General features: G+C 35.4%; 1 protein-coding gene across 1 annotated transcript in view; it reads right to left on the bottom strand.

Moving 5' to 3' along the window:
* Positions 1-4,315: 4,315 nt before the first annotated feature.
* Positions 4,316-26,002, bottom strand: part of CLIC4 (chloride intracellular channel 4) — an 85,839-nt gene continuing 64,152 nt past the window's right edge. Inside the window, exons 4-6 of the mRNA XM_060089176.1 lie at positions 23,367-23,473; positions 8,562-8,743; positions 4,316-7,858 (exon numbers count right to left, since the gene is read on the bottom strand). Coding sequence (XP_059945159.1) covers positions 7,694-7,858; positions 8,562-8,743; positions 23,367-23,473 — 454 coding nt within the window. The 3' untranslated portion in view covers positions 4,316-7,693. The remainder of the gene's footprint in view (positions 7,859-8,561; positions 8,744-23,366; positions 23,474-26,002) is intronic.

Here is a 26,002-nt window from a genome sequence, read left to right as displayed (position 1 = left end):
GAGCGCAGGCTCAGTAGTTGTGGCACACGGGTTTAGTTGCTCCGCAGCATGTGAGATCTTCCCAGACCAGGGTTCGCACCCATACCCCCTGCATTGGCAGGTGGATTCTTAACCACTGCACCACTAGGGAAGTCCCTGTCCTTTCTTCTGGATTCATTGTTGTTTTTGTTTTAATTCCATTTTCCCCTTGAATCTTAGATTTTTAAGTTATTCTCATAATTATCTTAATAATACCTGTTTCCCTAGAGATTACAGTATTTATCTACAATTTATTAGTTTTCTTGAATTAGTACTTTTACCGCTTGCCAAATAATGAAAGGATCATACAAGTACATACACTTAAACCTTTCTTTCACCCTTCCATATATATGTATAATATATAGCCACTGTTATGTATTCCACGTTATATATTTTTTAACAGTATATGTCTTCAAGACATTACTGCTGCTTAAGTAATCAATACTCTTTCATATTTGCCTATATGTTTACCCTTTCCATTGCTCTTCATTCTTCCTTCTGGTTCTATACTACCATCTGGGGTCATTTTCCTTTGGGCTGAAGTACTTCCTTAAGTATTTTTGTAGCACAGGTCTGCTGGTGCTTAATTCTTTCAGCTTTTGTCTGTCTGAAAATGCCTTTATTTTGCCTTCCCTTTTGAGAATATTTTCACTAAGTTGGCAGATCTTTTTCAGTGCTTTAAAGATTCTGGCTTCCAAAGTTTCTGCTGAAAAGTCAGCCATCACTCCTTCAAAGGTTACGTGATATTTCTCTCTGGCCGTCTTTAGAATTTTCTCTTTGGTTTCCAGCAGTTTGACTATGATATTCTTAGGTGTGTCTTGTTTTGTTTTGTTTTGTCATTCCATAATGAGTTTGCTGAGTTTTATGAATCTGTGGGTTGATGTTTGTCAACGGTTTTGGAAAATTCTCAGCCATTATTTCATCAAATATTGCTTCTGCCCCATTCCCTTTTATGTCTGGGACCTCAATGACATGTTTCTTATGCTCTTTTGTTTGTTTTGTGTGTGCATTCTCTTTACTCTCTGCTTGGATTTTTTTCTATTGGCCTATCTTCAAGCACTAATCCTGCCTTCTGCTGTGTGGGCTCTGCTGTTAAACCCACATGATGAATTCTTAATTTCAGATTTGAGCTTTTATTTCTTTTTTTTTCCCAAACAGCTTTACTGAGGTATAATTTACAAACTGTAGAATTCACCCATTTTAGATGAACAAAATTAAATGATTTTTAGTAAATTTATAAAGTTGAGCAGCCATTAGCACAATTTTTTTTCCTCTTTCTTCTTTAAGAATATATTTTGGATAACATTTAAATTGAACTTTAATTCAAATACAAGGGAAATCGACATCACTAACTTTGCCAATCAACCTGTGTGTACACTGATTATCCAAAAGTTTTAAGCAGGCAGAATTGCCCCTGTTGTAATTTTTTTTAATTGAGGTATAATTTATATATCATAAAGTTTACCCTTTTAAAGTATACAATTCAGTAGGTTTTAGTATATTCACAAAGTTGTGCAATCATCACTATTGGCTGATTCCAGAACATTTTCATCACTCCAAAAAGAAACCTGTACTCACTAGCAGTCACTCCCCATTCTCTCCTCCTCCAGCTCTTGGCAACCACTAATCTACTGTCTGTCGCTATAGATTTGTCTATGCTGGCCATTTCATATAAGTGGAACCATAAAATATGTAGCCTTTTGTGTCTGGCTTCACTAAGCATAATGTTTTCAAGGTTCATGTTGTAGCTTGTATCAGTAGTTTTTTAATGGCCTTGATATAGGTATGTTTATCCAGTCACTGGTTGATGGACATTTAGGTTGTTTCCATTTTTGGCTACTATGAAGAATGATGCCATGAACATCTATGTACAATGATGTAGTTTTCAACTCTCCTGGCTGTAAACCTAGGAGTAGAATTGCTGGATCATAGGGTAGCTTTATGCTTAACTTTTTGAGGAACTGCCGAACTGTTTTCCAAAGTGGCTGCACAATTTTACATTCCCCCTAGCAATGTATGAGGGCTCTAATTTCTCCACATCACTGCACTTTTGTCTGTCTTCTTAATTATAGCCATCCTAGAGGGTGTTTTTTGTGGTTTTTGATTTACACTTCCCTAATGACTAATAATGTTAAGCTTCTATGTATTTATTGGTCATCTGTATATCTTATTTGGAGACATATATATTCAAATCCTTCCTCATTTTTTAATTGGGTTTTTTTATTATTGAGTTGTAAGAATTCTTTATATGTTCTGGATACTAGACCCTTACCTACAATCCATATTTAAAACAGACCACTCACGTCCATTTGTGGTCAATTCCCTCTCCCATCCCTAGTGACTGGCAACCACTAAGCTGAAGCTGCTTTCTGTGTTTCAGGTAAGCCCTCCCTCTAATGAAATTTTGTCTCCTAAGTATTGTGTCATCGTGGGAGATTTCACTCTGCCTCTTGGAGACCCTGGGCTTAGCTTCTAGCATGGCTTGTAGAGCTCTGGAATTCAGCAAATGTCCTGTGAGAAAACCAGTCACATATTTAAGATGTCTCCGGTTTCCAGTACACCCTATCACCAAGAGCCTTATGATTTTCTTTTACCCAGTAAAGCCCTCTCCATGGGCCAAACCCAATCCTCACTTCCAGGCCCAGAATCAGGAAATGCCCCCAAAGGAAAAAATGGCCAGACCATAAGTTCACCTCAGAAAGGCTTTCTCCTCTGAAATCCAATTCATTTAGTCCTTATTGCTTCCAGTTTTCTGATGTTTAAAAATAGTATTTTCGTGTTTTAAATGAAAAACTGTTTACCAGTTTTTTCTGGTAGTTGCAGCAGGAGTGTTGTGTTTGTGTGACTTACTATATCCTACCCAGCAATTACTATAAGCTTTTAAGACTTTATATCTTGTCAGGCAAGTTTCCTTTCTTTCCCTCCCCCCTCCAGATAAATGTTGGCTATTTGGGGGCCACACTTCTTCTATATGAATGTTTTGAATCCTTTTATCTGTGTTTCCAAAAAATCCTCTTGGGATTTTGTTGGTAAAATATATTGCATTTATAAATTACTTAAGACAGAATTGAAATTCTTATACTTTTACATTCTCCATCCATGAACATGGTATACCTATCCACTGAGCAGGTTTCTATTAGGTCCTTTGATAATATTTTGTACTTTTCTCCATAAAGGAATTGCACATTTTTTGTTAGATTTGATCCTAAATATCTTAGAGATTATCTTTTAAAACACTTCTAATTTTTTAGAATAGGTAATATATTTATGGTACAAATTTCTAAAAGCTCAAAAAAGTATACACTGACGATTTCCCATCCATTTTTCTGTCACCCAGTTTTCTTCCAGAAGAAACTGTTACTAGTTTATTTTTAATGTAGTTAATATTAGTATATAGAAATTACATTGATTTTTGTTCCTAAATCTTGTATCTAGTAAGCATCTGAATTTTATTATTATTTTTTTTTTGGCTTCACTGGGTCTTCGTTGCTGTGTGCAGGCTTTCTCTAGTTGCGGCAAGCAAGGGCTACTCTTCATTGCGGTGCACGGGCTTCTCATTGCAGTGGCTTCTCTTGTTGCAGAGCATGGGCTCTAGGCACACGGGCTCCAGTAGTTGCAGCACACAGGCCCTAGAGCTCACGGGCTTCAGTTGTGGCTCGTGGGCTCTAGAGCACAGGCTCAGTAGTTGTGGCGCATGGTCTTAGCTGCTCTGCAGCATGTGGGATCTTCCCGGATCAGGGATCGAATCCATGTTCCCTGCATTGGCAGGTGGATTCTTAACCACTGTGCCACTAGGGAAGTCCCTGAATTTTATTATTTCTAATAGTAGGTTATTTAAATTTTTTTATATATGCATCATCTGCAAAGAAGTCATTTGGTCTATTCTTTTCCATTCCTTATTCTTTTTTACTGATTTTAATGCATTGGTGTAGGATGCCTCTAATAAAGCAGCTATGGAAAATAGCTGAGTAATAGCTGTGATAGAAGGCAATCCTGTTTTATTTCTGACTTTAATGAGAGGGCTTCTGTTTCATATTTATATATGAAATTTGCTGTAGGTTATTGGCAGATGTCTTTATTGGGTTAAAAAAAGTTAATCTCTGGTCCTATTTCGCTAAGAATGGGTAGCATGAAAGCTTTAATAAATTATTTTATGCACCTATTGAGAGGATCATATGGTTTTTCACCTTTAATCTACTAAATGTGCTGAATCGCCACTCATGAAAAAAAGTAGTCTCAAATAAAACACTTTTACCCCAAATTGTTATTTATTTTCATGAGGGGGTAGAAAAGAACCTTTTATGATAGTGAAAATATACTTTATATTTTAATACAATAGCTGCCAGCAATATACGGGTTCCAGAGACAGAAAAGAAAATACAAGCATTCTATAATAAGCTTTCATTTTCCTTTTCAACTAATTTAAAGAAAATACTCCAATTCCGTTCAACATTATGATTTGGGGAAGTTGAAAATTTCTTCCATGACAAAAAATATAATTTTGACAGCCCCAGCCTTAGTAATTTGTAAAGGATGGAATAAAAAAGACCATATATTATAACAATAATGAATGCTTCCCTTTCTTTGAATCAAATACTGATTATAAACAGTGTAAGAAATTGGTTAATCAATAAACTTGATGAAATGTGTATCAAAATGTTCATGAAAAAATACATTTCTATTTCTTCTCATTTTTACCATGTAGATATTTTCTAAATGGATATTTTAAATGCACAGAAATAAAAGCTATCTACATGCAACTCTGGAGAGATTCGAAACAACAGAAGTAAATATGCCTAAACTCTAAAGTCAATCAACTGAGTGTAAGAATAAATGTCAGAAACCTCTTCATTGTATACAGATTGCTCAAGGGTTTAAAGATAGTTGTATTAAAAAAAAATAATAAAGGTAGTTGTATAAACCAAAGTTACCAAGAAATAAAATCTTACATGAATTTTATCACTAAAGTCAACAATCCTAGTAAAAGAAAATAACAGAACTGTATAGAAAATCTGCATCTACATTTTTAAAAAAAGGAAGTTACATCAATTGAAATGGTAGACAGCTTTCTAAATGCTGAACACAAAAATTTCTCAGAATCCCTTGGAAATTAGTAAGATCTTCCATTCAGACTCTAATCTCCTTGTTTAAATGGAACAAAAGGGGTTTAAATGAAGGGGGAAATGATTCAGTAGTTGTAGAAATAATAACAGATGATTTATACTGTGTCAACCCATATACTACAAGAACTGACATGAAAACTTTCATGTCCCAAATCTCCCAAGACATGAAGCTATGATCTTTCCACAAATGTAAGATGGGGTAAAAAGCATATTCTAGGATCATCTTTCTTACTAGCTTTCGTCCATTTGCCAATCTCAACCTCATCTAACTTCCCTGATAGAGTAATAAGATCTGTCTTTCAACAGAAAAATAATTCTACCTTCATCAAAATTATAACAGATAGACCTTGCTTTCCTTGGACATCCAGAGAGACAGCCAAGTACAATCATGGGATAAATTTTTAAAAAGAAGAAGAAGAAGAGAATAAATATCCAAAGTGGAAAACACTTCACAACTGAGTTTCAGAATGTGTTTTTTCATCCGTTTTGAGGACTGTAGCTCTTTCCTCATTAGCCTTCTACTCTGCACCAGTTAGTCCACTGTTCACTTGAAATAGACATCCCCACTTCTCTTGAATCTTTTCCATGCTTTAAGCTATGAGGCAAGATTCAATGTCACCTGATGCCAAGTTACCACTATCATAAAAGTAAGTGAAAAGTGAAGATGGCTGTCTGTGTATTGGTGCAGAGGTGACATATTCACCCACGGAAGCTACTGCTATAGAATTTCTCAATATATAACCTGATAATGCTTCTTCCTGGAACAAGATAAATCATCAACCAACATTTTATTACAAAAAGGTGGGTACCCAAACTTTTGATCAGCAATAAGGAGTTCTAAGAAAGGTAAAGCAAAGAAATCTCCCTGAGCCAAATGGATACAATATGGAGTTTTTCTTATCTTTCTATACCAAGCTAATCACTGATAGGTTTAAAAAATGCAGAATGCTTATTAAAAAATCAAGCTGCTTCCATAAAGCCAGTGCTTACTAAATGTTAGCATATCATAGTGAAGAAAACACTGCCATTTTAAAGCAATATACTTAAAATTTCCAAAAGCAGCCTATGAGAAATAGCATTTCTTAAACAGGTTAGGTATAAAAATTACCAAAACATTATTATAGTCACAATCACAGTCTTTGGAGTAGTACATAGAAAGTCTTTTTTTTTTAATGAATAAATACATAGCAAACTTTTGTTTTGTTTTCACCAAGTTCATCCTCCCTTGTTACAACACAAATAATTCCTGGTTTAGGACTTCAATTTAAGAAACAAACAAACATGAAGACTGCTATTCCTCAATGTGGCTGTAGGAAAATTTAATTGAAGGAAGTGCAATGATTGAGATTAGGCAAAACTGCAGTCAATATGTAGTCACCATCACAACTATAATTCAGTCCAAAAGAAGTGAACCATCCTCTACCCAAAGTCTAACAGTAAATGGGGGTGGAGTGGTAATCTATGTGTTTTATCTTGTTTTCAATATAGAATGGATAATGTATTCTTTAGATTATCCACATTAAATGTGCTTTAGAAACAAAATTCTACTTGATATTTTGACAAACCCACACTACATTCCTTAGGTTAATTTTCACATTACTAATCATTGTACTGCTATAGCTAAATCAACTAAATATCAGTTTACGTAGTGTTGCTCAAATGATCTACAAACAGCAAGGCTGATGCTTACCTAAAAAAGGAGCATTTTTAAAATAAAGGAAGAAAGTAATAATGTTCCAAATGAATGGCACTGGGCAAAATACATATAACCAGTAACATATTTAGACAGAGAGTATCACGTGCCCATTGGGTTCTCTTATATGCATAAAAGGCTTGAAGAAGATCTTGCAAATATTGTTCCTCCCTCTAGACTTTTAGCTTCTACATAGTGTCAGATATTATAATTGATATGAAGGATAAATGTGTTTAGGCAAAAGTAAAAATCCACATACAAAGTAAAATAGCAAAATCTGTAGTGACTTTCTGTAGAAGGCTCTCTTCTCTGGTGGTAACATCCTTTAGTACATATCCAGGATAGACGAAACTGAAACAGAACATTTTGATACAGTAGCAATCCTTTCATATACTCTTACTAAATATTATAAAATTCCAAAAATACATAAATATTCCTTGTACCGTGCATTATGCACCAGTTTGGGCCTGATGAGGTTGTGATTACTATTTTAACAGTTAAACAGTGCACCTCAAAAGTTCTGCCATCTATACACAGTGAATGGAGACAGTGGTGAGGGCTCTAGAGAGATGGCAAACTGCCTTTAAAGTGAAAAGTTTTTATGGAGTGTCTCCAAATTAGAGAGGAAGATACGGGGTAGGGGAGGTAGGCAGGGTAAAAGAATTTTAAAATAATACTGCTTAGGAGTATATATTTAAAGATAGCTACTATACCTTGTCTATCCTTTATCCTAATCTGGAATAACTGCATGTTTGTGCAAAATAAAGTTTCTATTTTATAGGAAGAGGAGCAGTCTGTTAGGAAAAGCATGTTCTTAGTCAGGGGAAGATGTGAAGACATCTCTCTCGTAAGTGTTATTTTATTTGGTAAGTCTTTTGGCTACATCACTATATGCTATTTCAACCTCCTTATCACTGGGGCAGGTATTGGTGAACTCGTCCCTACTATATGCGTTAGTTAAGTATCTCCAGATGCCGGTCATTCCTTTTGGAATATCAAAGTTGCGATATTTTTTGGCCACCACCTGAAATACAAAGAGATCAAAAATTAACATTTATATGCCATGTCTTATAAACTAGACATATATCTGATTTCAGGGCAAATTAATTCTGTGAATCTCTGAAAACTGCTTCTACCTGAAGTCTGTTACCTTCATTCTAACTAGACTTTTAAATAAGGACTGCACGCTACACCAGAGATTCAGAAGTGTGATGGTCATTGCAAATGCCTGCCTTGGCCATCCAGAGAAACAGCCAAGTATAATCACTGGATAAATACTTTAAACACAAACACACTAGTTTAGATCTCTGTTTTTCTTGATCTTGATCTTTACTGCACAACCATCCTATATAGCATAGTGTTTCACACAATAAATGCTCAATGAATATTTTCTGCCTTGAAAAGAAAAAGCCAGGTGATCAGAGAACAAAGTTTGATGCTATACGTCAGTGTAGCAACCACTTCAAAGTTACCTGTTACATCTTTGAATTTTTATGCAGTCACAGAAAAAAAAATCCTATTTCTCATATGCCTTGATCTTAAGACAGAATTTTCCATTTAATCAACCCTAGGGTGTTTCAACTATTGCCTGAACAACATTAAGTTACACTATTTGGGGCCGTGCTAAATAGTGCGTGTCAGAAGATCAGCCAAGTTTTACACAGAGGAAGTGCTGCCTTAGTAAACAGATACTAGGTGTAATAGTGCCCCACATCCTGCAGGCCTACCTTGACAATGTGCAGTTTGGGCAGCAGGTTGCAATCAGCTAGTGTCATTTCATTGCCATCCAGAAATTTACGTGTGGAAAACTTAATGTCCTCCATACTATTCTCATCAATTTCATCAGGGAGGGGAGAATTCAGATATTCATCCAGTTTCTGCAGTGTTTTCAAGAGACCCCTCTCCAATGCTGAAAGAAAAATGGAAATACTCTAAGAAGAAAAACCACCCAAGCCCCAAGTAGAAGCATTACTCCTTCAGTCAAGAACTATTTGTCAAATGTTTCTCTGACACAGGAGAACAAAACAGACAAGGTTCCTGCTCTCATGGAGCTTATTTACTTGGGGGAGAGAGATAAAACAAACAAATTTATAGATTAAATTATAGATAAATATAAAAACAAGCATGATAATTTCAGATAGTGGTATCTATAAAAATTTGTTAATAACTAAATGCCCCATATACAAACAAATCATGGCCCAACACAGTTGATATTTAAACTGGGGGGAAAAATGGGTGAGAAAAGGCAAACCTATTATTTCAAATCTAGGAAAGAAAATCTTGCCGAGACAGATTCTTGCCCTCAATTTTAAGTCCTGCTCCCATAAAAATATTTGGATTTATATCCATGAACTGTGTTAAGAAACTCCAATCCAAGCACTCCAAGCAGAGAAGCCTGAAGTTTTTGCACTGCCTTAATATACATAAGAAGCCAAAAATAGCACTATCTTATAATAACATGAAAAATAGAGGTAGATTAGAAAGTTCAATTTACAATCTGAATTGGAGGCCTCATTAGCAAAATAGATCAAGATACTATATGTTATAATTCAGAGAGAAGCAGGATGCAGCCACCCTGTATATCTAGAAAGTCAAGGTTAGTGACCCTTAGCAAACAGGGGATGGGAACATCATTAGAAAGGAATATGAAATAACAAAAGACAGATCCTCCCTTATCCCTTTTTGCCTTTTATCCTCTCAACCCACCTTCACCTCCCACTCCCAGAATAGATGAGTTCACACTGATGAGTACAGTACTTGGCCATAAAAGAAAGTTAAAATCATGAGGTGACACTCCATATTAGTTATAAGTTTGAATAAAGTTGGATCCATCACAGAAAAAGGCAAAGTTTTACATGCTGTATATTAGATATTTCACCAGCAACATAAATGTCCTAACCTTATACCTCTTCTTCCAAACTGCTCCCACTGACTCATCCCTTGATCCCTTCAAAGTAGTCCAGACAATAGATGGTAGTCTTAGCTAGGTAGGGGCTGTAGGCATTACAAGGATTTTAGAAGTACTTAGGAGATAAAAACCTACCGAGCTTGGAAACCAAACTGAATATGGAAAAGGGAGGATAGAAGTATTCAACAAAATACAAATGGAGGCCCTACTACATGCCAAGCTTTGTACCAAGCATCGTTAAATTCACTACTGAATAAAACATAAAAGGTTCCTACTCTCAGTTTATATTTTGGCGAATGAAAGTAGTATAGAGAAGCTGATCAACAAAAGATTCCCAGGGTGAACGCTGGTACCATTGCTGAGACATGTATCTTCCTAGAGGAGAAGCAGATTCAGGAAATGTGGAGATGAGTTCAGTATATGCTGACTTTGAGATGTCTGTAAGACATCTGAGCAGCGATGTCCACAGACAGTTAAGTTCTAGTCTGGAACAGACTAGGCTGGGGCAATATATTTGTAAGTCCTGAAAGCACAAATGAACGCTGAAGCCATGGAAATGAAGGAGAAGCAGAGGGCCTAGGACAGAACCCTAAGGAACATCACTGATGGTGTTGTGTGAGGCAGATAATACATTTTTGTCATTATTCGGCATTTCATTATATGATTATAGAATAAATATGTATCCATTCTACTGTTAATGACATTTGTGTTGTTTACAGTTGGGGCTTATGACTAACAGTGTAACAAACATTCTTGTGCAAATCTCTTGGTGTGCATCTATTCATATTCCTATCAAAAATGGAATTGTGGATGAGATATCTCATACCTGTTAGAATGGTCATAATCAAAAAGACATGAAATAACAAGTGTTGGCGAGGATGTGGAGAAAAGGGAACCCTTAGGCACCGTTGATGGGAGTGTAAATTGGTGCAGCCACTGTGGAGAACAGTATGGAGGTTCCTCAAAAAATTAAAAACAGAACTACCATGTAATCCAGCAATATCAATTCTGGATATTTATCCAATATGGAAACAACCTAAGTGCCCACTGATAAATGAATGTATAAAGAAAATGTGGTGTATATATATATATACACACACACACATACATCACATACATATGATGGAATATTATTAAGCTACAAAAAAGAATGAAATCTTATCATTTGCAACAACACAGATGAAACTTCAGCTGCATTATGCTAAGTAAAGTCAGTCAAACAGAGAAAGACAAATACCATATGATCTCACTTATATGTAGACTCGTAAAAGACAGACAAACAAACAAGCTCATAGATATAGAGAACAGATTTGTGGTTGCCACAGGCAGCGGGTGGGCAAAATGGATGGAGTGAAAATGATGTAATGTATAGCATGGCGACTACAGTTAATAATACTGTACTGCATATTTGAAAGTTGCTAAGAGTTGTAAATCTTAAAAGTTCTCATCACAAGAAAAAAATTTTGTATCTACATGTGGTGATTGATGTTAACTAGATTTATTGTGGTCATCATTTCACATAGTATACAAATATCAAACCATGTAGTACATCTGAAACTAATATATGTCAATGATACCTCAATAAAAATTTTTTTTCAATTTTTTTAAATGGAGATGTAGGTTATAGGGTATGTGTGTGTTCAGGTTTAGTAGAAACTGTGATCAGTTTTCCAAGTTCAGCACAGCAAGCAGCAGTGTATGGATGTTCCAGTTACTTCACATCTTCAACAACATTTGGTATTGTTGGTCTCTTTAATTTTAACCATTCTTGGGTATGACAAATTCGGTTTAACATATTTTCATATTTATTGACTCTTTGGATATCCTCTTTTTGTAAAGTGCTGTTTGCTCATTTTTCTCTTGGACTGTTGTACTGACTTGCAGTCTGTTTTTTTTTTTTTTTTTTTTTTTTTGCGGTACGCGGGCCTCTCACTGTTGTGGCCTGTCCCGTTGCGCGGAGCACAGGCTCCGGACGCGCAGGCGCAGCGGCCATGGCTCACGGGCCCAGCCGCTCCGCGGCATGTGGGATCTTCCCGGATCGGGGCACGAACCCATGTCCCCTGCATCGGCAGGCGGACTCTCAACCACTGCACCACCAGGGAAGCCCTGCAGTCTTTTTATATATGCAGATGCAAATCCTTTGTGGTTATATGTATTATGCATACCTTCTCCCTTTTCACTTGCTTAATGGTGACTTTTGATGAACATAAGTTACTAAACCTAATGTAGTCCAATTTATTTTTTTTCTTTTATGATCAGTACTTTGTGTTCAGCTTAAGAAACCTTACCTACTCCCAAATTATGAAGCTATTCTCCATTATCTTCTAGAAGATATATTATTTACCATTCATATTTATATCTACAATCCACTTAGAACTGATTGTGTGTGGTGTGAGATAGGGATATTTTCTTGATTCTATATTCTGTTCCACTGTTCTATTTGCCTACCCTTCTGTTAATACCACACTGTTTTAACTACTGTACCTTTATAACAAGTCTTGATATCAGGTAGTGGAAGTTTTAAAACACATCTTTCTTCAAAATCATCTTGGCTCCTTACATTTCCCTAATAAACTGTACAATTAGCATGTTAATTTACACACACACACACGCATGTGCTGTTGGACTTTTAAATAATCTATAGATTCAACACAACCCCAACTTGCAAACTGGCATCTTTATAATTTTGAGTCTCCCAATCTATGAATATCATTTATTTCTTTTAAAATTTTTATTTTATGAAATTGAAAGAAATTTCCATTTCTTTTGCTTTCTATGTAGAGGCCTTGCCCATTTTTGTTAAATTTATTTCTAAATATTTGACATTTTTTATTGTATAAATATTTTTATCACATTTTCTATTGTTTCTTGCTAACATGCACAAATACAATTGATTTTTATAATAGCCTCATATGCAACCACCCTTCTAATTCACTTTTTTTATTCTTATGGTTTATCAGTAGATTATTTTAGATTTTCTATATGTACAATTATATTAAGAATAACGACAAACTTATTCCTTCTTTTATAAGTCTCATACCTTTCATTACTTTTTCTTGTCTATTATACTGGCCAAGACCTCCACTACAATGCTAAATAGAAGTGCTGACAGTAAGCATTCTTCTTCAGTTCTCAGTTTCAAGAGGAAATCTTTCACTACTCCCCTATTATGATGCTTGCTGTAACTTTTCTGTAGATTCTCTGTCAGATTAAGGAAATTCCTTCCTATATCTTTTTCGCAAATTTTTAAAAAATAAACATCTTAATCATAAGTATTAGATTTTATCAAGCACTTTTTCTGCATTGATTGAAATGATCACATAATTTTTCTTTTATTCTATTATTGTGATAATTCGAATAGATTTTTGAATGTCCAAACAATCTTCCATTCCTGAATTAAACTCAACTTGGTTATGTGCATTATCTTTTTTCATATTGCTGGATTTGGCATATTTTGTTTTAGACTTTTACATCTATGTTTCAGAGAGACTGGCCTGAAAGTTACTTTCTTTTGATGTTTTTGTGTGGTTTGACCTCAAAAAGCAAGTTGGAAAGTATTTCCTCTTTTCTGTTTCCTGGAAGAGTATATGCAAGACTGATGTTACATCTTTCCCAAATGCTTAGAAGAGTCCATCAGTGAAGCCATCTTTGTGAAATGGTTTTTAATTATAGATATCTTGATGATTCACATCTTGACTCCGTTCTTGCAATAATTTTCTTACATTGTACTTTCTGTAAATTGATGCAATAGTGTTTTCAAATTTATAAGCATAGGGCTTCCCTGGTGACACAGTGGTTAAGAATCCGCCTGCCAATGCAGGGGACACGGGTTTGATCCCTGGTCCGGGAAGATCCCACATGCCGCGGAGCAACTAAGCCTGTGCTCCACAACTACTGAGCCTGGGCTCTAGAGCCCGCAAGCCACAACTACTGAGCCCACGTGCCTAGAGCCCGTGGTCCACAACAAGAGAAGCCATCTCAATGAGAAGTCCACACACTGCAATGAAGAGTGACCCCTGCTCACCACAACTAAAGCAAGCCCAGGCGCAGCACCAAAGACCTAACGCAGCCAAATATAAAAATAAATTAAATAAATTAAAAAAAAACAAATTTATAAACATTGTCATAATATCCTCCAAAAATCATTTAAATGCAAGAGCTGTAGTAATCCCCTTTTATTCCTAATATTGGTTATTGCTGCCTTCTCTCACTTTTCTTAATTTTTCTTGTCAAGGATTTATCCATTTTCTTATTAGACTTTTCAAAGAACTAACTTATAGCTTTCCAAATCCTGTCACATTTGTTTTCTATTTCATAAAATTCTACTCTTTTAGTATCTCATTCCTTCTACCTTCTTGATTTGCTGATCTAACTAAACCCCTGAGGTGGATACTTTAAGGTTACCAATTTTTAGCTCTTCTTTTTGCCATTCATTCATTCATTCATTTGGCTGCACCAGGTCTTTGTTGCAGCAGGCAGGATCTTTAGTTGCGGCACACGGAATCTTTTAGCTGCGGCATGTAGGATCTAATTCCCTGACCAGGAATCGAACCCAGGCCCCCTGCATTGGGAGCACGGAGTCTTAACCACTGGTCTGCCAGGGAAGTCCCTTCTTTTTTCTAATATATGCATTTAGAGCTATAAATTTTCCTCTAAACACAGCTTTAGTGGTAGCATATAAATTTAGACATGCTATATTTTCATCATGTTATTCTTCAACCTATGGGTTATTGAGAAATGCAATGCTTAATTTTCAAACATGTAGAAATTTTCCAGCTGTACTTTTGTTACTGATATCTAGCTTTTCTTTGTGGTCAGGGAAAATATTCTATATGATTTCAATTTCCATTTTTTGGAAAATTTTTCAGATTTGCTTTATGGCTCAGCTTTACAGTCAATTTTGTGTTCCATGTGCATTTGAAAAACAAGGGTATATTCTGCAGTTGTGGGGCACAGTGAGATTAAATTTATATATCAATGAGATTAAATTTGTTCATTGTATTATTCAATTCTTCTGTATTCTCACTGAATTTTTCTTTTTGGCAGATTCTAACAGTTACTAAGGGAATAAGTTAAAATCTCCCACCGAGATTGTGGATTAGTTTATTTCTCTTTTAGCTCTGTCAATCTGGTTTATATATTTTGAGGGTAGTTATTTGGTTACACAAATTTAGAATTATTTTATTTTCCTGGTAGGTTAATCTTTTTAAATCAGTCTGAAATATGTTTCATTATCTCTTGCAATGATTCTTTCCTCAAAGTCTACTTTGTGCAATGTCAGCATAGTTTTGCCAACTTTCTTTTGGTTAGTATTTACACCATTTTACATTCAACTTTCCTGGGTCAGTCAGCCTATCTGTCTATTTATCTATTGGTGTGTATTTCAAATGTAGGAGGGAGGGAGGGAGAGAGAGAGAATTCCTTCTTGTACATAAGCAACACATTTTTAATGCAGTTAGCAAACTCTGTTTTCTACTTGGAGTATTTGAATCATTTACATTTAACATAATGACTACAAACTTTGGTTTAGAACTGCCATCATACATTTGTTTTCTATTTGCCTTCCTGTTCTGTGTTCTCTTCTTCTTTCTTGCCTTCTTTTGGATTAAGTTTTTTTTAAATTATTATTCATTTCCCCCTCCACTGTGTATCATACATTTTTTCATATAATTTTTGAATTTTATTTATTTTTTATACAGCAGGTTCTTATTAGTCATCAATTTTATACACATCAGTGTATACATGTCAATTCCAATTGCCCAGTTCATCACACCACCATCCCCACACCCCCGCAGCTTTCCCCACTTGGTGTCTATATGTTTGTTCTCTACATCTGTGTCTCAATTTCTGTCCTGCAAACCGGTTCATCTGTACCATTTTTCTAGGTTCCACATACATGCATTAATATACGTTATTTGTTTTTCTCTTTCTGACTTACTTCACTGTATGACAGTCTCTAGATCCATCCACGTCTCAACAAATGACCTAATTTCGTTCCTTTTTATGGTTGAATAATATTCTATTTTATATATGTACCACATCTTCTTTATCCACTCATCTGTCGATGGGCATTCAGGTTGCTTCCATGACCTGGCTATTGTAAATAGTGCTGCAATGAACATTGGGGTGCATGTGTCTTTTTGAATTGTGGTTTTCTCTGGGTATATGCCCAGTAGTGGGATTGTTGGATCATAGTATCACACATTCCTTTGCTAGACTTTGTTTCCTTGACTTACTAAAGCTTAATTATAACTTTTACCACTTCCAGGATAATGCAAGGACCTTAGAACACTCTAACTGTATTTAATTTCCCTCCTGTCTCATACGCTACTATTGTTTTGTGTATTAATTTGACTTTTTTTTTTTTTTGGACTGCGTTGCGTCTTCATTGCTGTGCACAGACTTTCTCTAGTTGCGGCGAGCGGGGGCTACTCTTTGTTGCAGTGCACAGGCTTCTCATTGTGGTGGTTTCTCTTGTTGGGGAGCACGGACTCTAGGCATGCGGGCTTCAGCAGTTGCAGCACATGGGCCCTACATGGGCTCAGTACTTGCAGCTTGCGGGCCCTAGAGTGCAGGCTCAGTAGTTGTGGCACATGGGCTTAGTTGCTCTGAGCCATGTGATATCTTCCCAGACCAGGGATTGAACCCATGTCCCCTGCACTGACAGGTAGATTCTTAACCACTGCACCACCAGGGAAGTCCCTTGACATATATATATATATATATATATATATATATTTTTTTTTTTTTTCTTTTTGCGGTATGTGGGCCTCTCACTGCTGTGGCCTCTCCCACTGCAGGCCGGATGCGCAGGCCCAGCGGCCATGGCTCACGGGCCCAGCCGCTCCGCGGCATATGGGGTCCTCCCAGACCGGGGCACGAACCCGTATCCCCTACATCGGCAGGCGGACTCCCAACCACTTGCGCCACCAGGGAGGCCCTGACATATATTTTAAATCCCAGAAGACACTACTGTTCTATACAGACAGTATTCGTTTATATTTTATAATATATTTATACTATTCTCTGCTTTCCCTTCCCTCCTGCATCTCTGGGTGTTCATCTGAAATCATTTTCCTTCTGCCTGAAAAACTACTTTTAGTATTTTGTTTAGTGTGAGTCTGCTGAGATGAATGTTCACTTTTTGTTTATTTGAAAATGTCTATTTTGCTTTTACCATTTAAAATTCATAAATAAAAAACTAATATATTAATCATTACATTCTTATAGTAATATTCAGTTGAAAAACTTGGTGAACATATGTTAAGAGAACTGATTCTCAGAGCAGCCATGGGACATAGGATGGGTAGATATTATCCTATCTTATAGATACTGAAATAAAGAAGAGACTTTGCCTTTTCTCAAAATCAAAGAAAGGAGGTCTGACATCTTGGAATTTTACTTGTTATGACTACCTGAAATTATAAATTGAACTGTGAATTTTAGAGGCTCACAGAAGAGGCAGTAAGAAAAAGCTGACTGGTCAGCAAGTATATGGATCCAGCACTGTAAATATAAATGTCACATCTTGAGGCAAAAATAAAATATTTGGATGTGTTTGCTTTCACTTTTGGAGGGTATTTCACAGCTTACAGAATTCTAATTCGTTTTCTTTTAACTCTTGAAGATCTCATAACACTGTCTTCTGGATTCACTGTTTCTGTTAAGAATCAGTGCTCAGTCTTATTGCTTTTACCTTGAAGAACTTTCTTTCTCTCTGCCACTTTTAAGATTCCATCTCTGGTATTCAGCAATTTGACTATGATGTATACAGGTATAGTTTTATTTGTCCTGCTTGGGTTTTGTAATGCTGACTCCATGGCTTGTTATCTCTCATCAGTTTGGAAAATTCTTGGCAATTATCTAGCTATAGCTTCAACTCCATTTTCTCCTCTTATTCTGGGATTCCAGTTATACACATGTCAAACTTTTTTTATTGTGCCCCACATGTCTTACACTCTTTTCTGTGGATTGTTTTTTTGTTGGTTTTGTCTTTTTAACTCTCTGTGCTTCCATCAGCTATTTCCTTCTGCCCTATCTTCATGTTCACTAATACTTTCTCATCATTGTCTACTCTGTTAAAAATTCATCTATTGAGTTCATAATTTCAGATAATATATTTCTAAATTCTAGAACTTCCATTTGATTCTTTTTTATAATGTCCAGTTCTTTGCTGCAATTTTCACCTTGTTCTTTTACTTTTGAATATATATGTTATTTTAAAGTATCTGATAACTGAATACCGTGTAGTTTTTAAATGGTTTCATAAAATGTATTAGTTGTATTCAGTCCTTGATATGGGTACTTTCTATTACTATTAGATTTTTAAAGCTGGTAAATTTTTAAACTCAGGGCTGGTTTATATTAAAATGATAATCTACTAAGTCATGAACTTCTTTCTTCATATTCTTGTTAAAATTAATGCATCATTCTTGCTCCCCAACCGTACTATATGTTCTTTGAAGGTAAAGTCTGTGTCTTGTGCTTCTTCTTCTGCATATCCCCTTAAATTCATGGCACTTTACCTCAGCATATGGTGGACACTTGGTCAATGTCTGGACCAGACTGAGAAAGGCCAATAGTTAAGTATAAGAGTTTTGAGTTTCATAAATGTATGAAGTTCAAGAGGCAAGTAGGTGAAAATGTAGAATAGACACTTTTAAAGTCAAATGATTGAAGATATTTATACTTGAATTTTATATCTTCATGGGAAGCTGAGAATAAGGTAGGTACTACATATTGCTATAGAGCACGTAGCCATTTAAAAAATGTAAAAAAGAACTGGTAATATTTTTTACCTAGGTAAATATCAAACAAATTGGAATGTGTTATGTCAAGTTATAGACAACAAGATTAAGATCAAAGAACTACCTGTTTTATTAAAAGAAAGTCGCTCTAGCCATAGCCAGGATCAAGCTAGTTTATTTCTTAGAGAAAATAGTTAAGAAACAGGCCAATAGAACCCAGTAAAATAAAGTTGAGGAGTTAGGGGAGCTTAACTGCAACTGGGGAAGTGACAGGGAATCAAGCCATTTAAAGATAAAAGATCAAAAATACAAAGGCAATAAATATAGCCTTTTATTAATTACATACAAGCTGTTAATAATGCACACAGTCAGCTGAAATGTAAAGTTTATAAATTAACAAGAAAATGCAATGTGAGAAACAGCTATGTTAGTAAGGAGTCCAGGTCATGATGGAAAATTTTCACGGTTGCACTTAAAAAGAAAAAAAGGAGACAGTAGAATCTCAGGACTGTAAAAGAACAAACTTTTAAAGATTCAATATGCTTCCTGTCAAAAGCAGTGAATACAAAATAAATACATATTAGATATAAGGACTTGTTCTTTGATCAGATTACAAGGAACAGGATCATGACCTATGAGGAAGACAATACTGAATTCAAACACTGAAATAATGTCTCAAACGGTACTTGAGTGGTATAACAAGTGCAAGCAAGTTTATGATCTCTGATCTACTCTAAATTAATCCTTTTCCTGAATTAACTCTCAAAAGTATCCAATAGAGAAATAAAATATCCTAAATTTCCAAGGTTTATAACATACAATGCTTATGATCCTAGCTGTAAGGCATGGACTACAATTCAGAAGCTAGCAGAACATTACAATTACTGCTCTATAATTTTGGACGTAGCAAAGTACCTGCAATGAAGTTGAACTGCTGTACTCGACCAGAGTGTTAGTGATTTTTCATAGTTAAGAATGTCAGAGTAAAGGGTATATTAATGAAAACAAAGAATGCTGAATTAGCTTGATACAATTTTTATGTATCAAACTAAGGAATGGACAACAAAACAAAGAAAAACGAGGTAACAATAAAGTTTTAAAGACAAACCATCACAAAGGAATGTGAAATTGGTTAAGATAAAGAAAATGTCAAGATTAACCACTAGAAGGCAGTAGCAGTCCATCAAAAAGTAGCTCCTTTTTTTTTTTTTTTTAGCTCGTCTTTTGTAATTAAAAAGTAGCACTATTATTCTCTAATACCGCTACTATAGTAATGCCGTACCTCTAAGGAGGTATTTCAAAAGTTCTCGAAAAAATTACTAAGTACCACAGAGGCCATACAATCAGTTTTTAAATTAACTGTGAATATCAAAATATTAACACATACTCTCTCTCTCATACATAGACACACAATCACACCAGGGTCAGAAGTGTGGGGAAACGAATACTTTCACATTAGTGGGAATAAAAACTATTATAGTCTTTGGAGAACAAAACCTTTTGACCTATTTGAAATCTAGCACAAGGACATTTCACTGGCAGCACAGTTTGTCATAATAAAAAACTTGAGGCAATCTAAATGTCTATCAGTAAGGAAATAGTTAACTAAAAATCCATATTATGGAATATTAAGCAGCATTTCTAAAAAATGAGGTAGAGCTACATTTTGATATGAAAGTATTTCTACCATATAGTACATGATAAAGATAACTGAAGAATGTATATATATATATATATATATATATATACACACACACACATAAATACACATTTAAGTACAATGTGTGCATAGAAAAAAAGAAGGATACATACTAACTGCTGGGGAAGAGTTTATATGATGTGACTAAGAAGGGGCACTGAAATTTTATTAATTTCTGAACTATTTTAACTTCTTCAATATGTATGCGTTATTCTACTACTTGTATAATTTGAATGAGTAAAAGCGCAAGGCAAAAAGCATTAAATGTAACAAGACAGTTACTGTTGTAGAAAAACAATATAATCTACAGTGAAGAAAAAAATTATGAACACTTACATGGACAAAACTATATTTTAAAGCTACTGCTAGTTTTAATAAAAGGGTAATCTTACACAAGCAATTTTTAAATGCCAGGTAACACATCAGTGGAAAACAGGGAGAGGTAATAAGTATTTAAACATGATTAAATACCCAACGCAGCTTCATTGCTACAATGATGAACAACCATCCTCTGATTCCACACACTTTTCCGGAGAGAGACAGAAAGAGAGAGATGGATGGAGAGAGGGAGGCAAGTAGAGAGGGAGAATAAATCTTGAATAAAAAGGAACTAATCAGAATCTAAAGATTCCTTGCCTCCATTTAAAAATGGGAATTGGGACATTATGAAATATGCCTCGGAGGCGATAATGGCAGATTTCATCGCTGCTAAATTCACCGATCTCTTAAGAATATTATAAACATCAACAGACTAATAAATTACCTATTAGTTACATTTGGGAGCTTAATAAGTTATATAAATGAATGAAATCACGGAACTGAAAAAAACTTAAGAGATCTGGGACAGGTCATAACGAACCCATCCCATAAAAGGAATTACCCATTAATTTCTCTTGTAATGCTTCAAAAAAAACCACAAACTGTTACTCCCAATCACCTCAGACATGTTACCGAAAGAATTATATGTTTTATCTATCTATCTATCTATTTATCTATATCTATCTATCTATCTATGTTTCCTTTTATTTTATTCTTTAAATCATATTTGCTTACTTTGTACCCCAATATAAGCATTGGCCCTTCTCTTTCACTTTCACGAGCCCAATTGCTATAGCATCTAGGCATCTAATCCCTTAGATAGAATTAGCTCTTAAAAGGTCTTAAAATTGTCCAAACACATTGGATTTTGTAAAACATTTAATAGGTTTTTAAAACTAATCAAAGGCTTGCCTACTCTGATTTACCATGTAAAATGACAAATCCATCTTCATGTAAGTTGTTTATTGTTTGGGGGAATTAGGAGGTGGATGACTAAGGCTTATTTAAGGCATTTAATTGCACTAAACAGACAGATAAGAGACCTGCAACAAATATACATAAGGGAGACCCGTTAAGCTCCAAAGTGATTTGGAATACTGTTTTCTAAAGTCTCATGGCAGTGACAGGCCACTGTGGGGGGAAGTTGCTTGGTAACTGGAATTCTTATTTACCAATAGGTAATTTAATGTAAAAAGCCTTCTAAGTTCTGTACCGTGTAATCCATTATGTTGTTTGTTCTTATTGGTTACAGCATTCTAAGGACAGTAAGTGTAGGTGGCTGCTTAAGACAGTAACAAATTGATAGGGAAAAAATAGAATACAAAGTTATACTTAAATGAGTCACTTTCTCCCCTATTCTCTACCGCCATACCATCCCTCAAAGCAATTGGTTTTGCTGGGTTTTTTTAAGCAAACACATTTTATTTCCCTCTCCTCCCCACAAGTGTCAAAATAAATTCAACCACCCTCTAGTTTCCAAAAGCCACACAGAGAAATAAAAACATTATGACTTTAACTAAGAGAGTTCAAAGAACTATGCAGCAAGAGCATCTGGGTGTAAAAAGAACAGTCACCTGCAGGAAGGAGGGTAGGACAGAAAAGACACGGTCTGTGGATAGGAGGGGCTCCAGTATAACTGTTTACCGAGTATATAAAATTCTCAGACAGAAACAGTAGTCAGGAAGAAAAGCCAATTACTAAGGAAAATTGCTCCCAAACTAAGGCAGCTACTGAAACACATTTAATAAGCCAGGCCTGAGCACTAAGGTTTTCCCTTTTTTCCCTTTGCTATAGAAAAAATAAAAGCCTGAATGGCTTGGAAATCTACCCACTGATTTTTAAAAGATGTTTATTCTTGCTTAACCAGCACTGATATTTTTCCCCCTTTGGTATTCTGGCTCATTTGCTGCCATAAACTCTACCCAAAGAAACCCACCCAAGCTACCAAAGAGTCTAAAATTATGATGGATTATAGTGTCTTTAGGACTTGGCTCTTTGGTTATTATTGTTACTTTTAATTAAACACTAATGCTCTCTCTATATAGTTTTCCCCGGAAAGAACAATGCTTAACACCCTAAAGAGAAGAAAAGGGGAAATGACTGAATGGTGTCATTAAGACAAGGTTCATTAAATGGGACCTCTTTCTAAGAGGCTTCCCTTTACTATATGTAAGTTTGGTAAATGAAATAATAAGATAGTGTCTTTTAATAAATAAAAGAAGGAAGTTGCATCTGTACTACCTAAACAATTCTCACCATGAAAATATGACTTGAAACTAAAATCTTAATTTTAGGATATGGGGAAACTTGGAAGGCTGGTGAGTCCAAATCTCTCTTAGAGCAACTCCAAAAACTGCTCTTAAGGGTAATTAGCATAAAAATCCACCCAGGCTGACTTCAGGTTGCTGGCACGGATAATAAACAAAGATTTGGAAACACTTTAAATTGCACTGTATCCACCTATTCCAACCTCCTCAAACACCCAGGCCACTGCTCCTGAGGCCGTAGTTTTCTGTATAGCTCCCTTCGTGGTAACTTCTCAGAAGAATATGAGAACAAATTTATTCAATAAACATTTTATCACACATCTACTTTATGCCAGGCACGGTCCCACTAGCAAGAAACAGAGAAAAAAGCAATTTAAGGACTTACCCTGGTTTATCCTCAAATCTCTGATTAACTCTGAAAGCCAGTTTTTGACACTTATGGGAATGTCTGGCCTCCAAAGTAATCATTTATAATCACTGTCATAATAGGGATTTTTGGTCTTTGTTCCTGTTTTTGTTTTGTTTTGGGGTATTTTTGCGGGGAGGGGGGAATGGTTCTACAGTCCTAATTCAATCATTTGGGGTTTTTTTACCTTCATTAGCCTCTGGCCTTGAATTCTTGATATATGCAGAGAATTTGGCAAAGATGTCCATTCCAGCGGTATTTGATTCTGGGTGTTTTGGTGAAAGCTTTAAGTACCTAAATGAAAAATGTAATAACGGATTATAGATCCTCCAAAGATACATTAGCATAAATTCTCTCAATCAAACCATTGTGCTAGCAGTTACTAGACATCTTTTAACAGTTATTACTCTAAGAAATGGCATCATCTGTTTTCCATGATATTTTTAAGATGTGTTTTTTCCTTAGGAAACAAAGTTCTACACAGTGTTTTTGTTCACATATTAATATTCTTGGCAACCAAAGCTCATCCACACTCCACCTCCATTTTATAAATTAGAATGCTGGGGAAACAGTCTACTTGTTCAGAGACTTGTGCCAAGCCCATGGGCGTCTTAGAACCCTAGAGCAGAGCTGTCCAAGAGAACGTTCTGTGATGATGGAAATATTATATATTTGAATTGTCCAAGATGGTAGCCATTAGTGACTTGTGGTTATCTGAATACGAATTTAAATTAATCATAATAAAGTTAAAATTCATTTCCTCAGTTACACTAGCCACATTTCAACTGTAGAGCTTTCTCAAATAGGAATGCCAAACAGACAGATCTTTGGTATGCCACACAATGAGCCAGCCATGTATAGCAGTACCACAGAACCCTGACAGTAGGAAGAGTCTAAGCTGCCCAAGCTTAGATTAAGGACAAAAACAGCAGGAGGCCGATCATTCACTTTCCTACACTCAGGATTTTCCAAAACCTCCCATATATTAAATATTGTAAGGGTGACAATGAGCAACAGAAAAATAAGACATCAGGAATTTTGCTAACAAGTGCTCTGTTGTGTTGTTACAAAGTCTTTCTACTTTGAGAAAAGACATTCATGACACAACAGCTTTTTTTAAAAAACACACACAAATGTGTATTTCATATACTTAAATTTTCAAACACACATACCCAATGTTTATTTCTTCCTCAAATTGGAAAATACATGTGAAAAAGCCCAATTCTTTACTTCTCCCTTCAGCAGAGCTTGTATCAGCTCCAGGGAGTCAGGACTAGAGAAGTTCAGACTCTTGAGCACCATTTTAGGGAAGACTGATCAGCTTCAAAGCCCTGCAAAATGGGCTGGGGGCCAGTAAGACTACGGAAAAAATCTTACATTGAACTAGTTTAGATTTATTTATATATTTTAAGATGCTGTCTTACTACTTTTCTTTAAATTAAAAATGAAAGTGAGGTATTTTTAGAAAAAAAATTGTTCAGTTGTAAGCTGTAGTTTCAGGTTAGTTTTTATATTTGTATCTTTTACGTTTACCATTTTAAATTCAAGAAAAGATATATCTTCTAAATTAGACATAGTACTATATTGGTAAGGAAAATATAAAATATCTATTGAATACCAACATACTCAAGTTATTTTTCTGTTTAATATCTATTTTTAAGCTTAAAGAGTTCTTCATAATTAGAAATGAAATTAATTACATAACGAGCTTTTCAGTGAATGATTATAGTAAATAAATTTCACCTGTGTGTGTATGTATGTGTATATTATATATATATGTGTACGTGTGTGTATATATATAATATGTATTTTTTTTCCTGCTAACTATAGAAAACTTTACCTTCTCTCTCTTTTTATTTTCCCTGCCTGAACTGAAACAGTTAATTCCAGCTTCAACATTCCTGGATTTCCCTTGACTATGAAAACAACCAGCCTCTAATTTAAATGTTTCCACTGCTTATAATACAGTACCTTCACTGACTCATTCCAAACAAAAAATAGTGCAAGGAACAAGATATATTGAAGTGCCTCTTCAATATATCGATGACTTCCTCTAGCCAAGTTTCCAAATTTACTCTTCTTTTCCCCAACCAATATTTAGCAGTACCAACTTTTTCTAATGAAGTAAACTTCATAATTCTCATAATAACTTATAGAAAGGTAGGCTTGAATTACAGATTATTTATATATTCATTATTCATGCATATATTCATTTATTCTAATTATTAAGTATCTACTATGTGTCAGGAATTGTACTAAGTACTGGGGTTGTAATGATCAACACATAGAAGCATGCTTACTAGAGATCTGTTTTAATGAACAGGTAAAAATTAAAGACTTGCAATCAGCATATCCTTTATTCATATGGAAACAGATGCTGTTACAGTTCTTAAGAAAAACAGTGTTCTCTAAAGCAGGTTAAACATGCCCTATTCTCCTCCTCCAAGACAATTAAATTTGTACTATTAATTTAATGCATACAATACTATAGTTACAAGAGACCACTCACCTCAATCTCTCATTTTGCCTAAAAGGAAATTATATTCCAGAAAGCTTACATACTTGGCCCCAAAATCACTGGACTAGTTAAAAGTGTTGTCAAACTGAAACTCACATCTCCTGTCCCCAGGTCCAGTGTTGTTTTGTTTTTGTTTTATTAAAGATCAAATTCTAAAAGATAAATCAAATGCTAAACTGGTAGGTCCAAAATCAGCTATCAGGGGCTTCCCTGGTGGCGCAGTGGTTGAGAGTCCGCCTGCCGATGCAGGGGACACGGGTTCGTGCCCTGGTCCAGGAAGATACCACATGCCGTGGAGCGGCTGG

Source organism: Mesoplodon densirostris, chromosome 2 (genome assembly GCF_025265405.1).
Source record: "Mesoplodon densirostris isolate mMesDen1 chromosome 2, mMesDen1 primary haplotype, whole genome shotgun sequence".
In the NCBI taxonomy this organism is placed as follows: Eukaryota; Metazoa; Chordata; class Mammalia; order Artiodactyla; family Ziphiidae; genus Mesoplodon; species Mesoplodon densirostris.
This window is presented reverse-complemented; position numbering and strand designations above follow the sequence as displayed.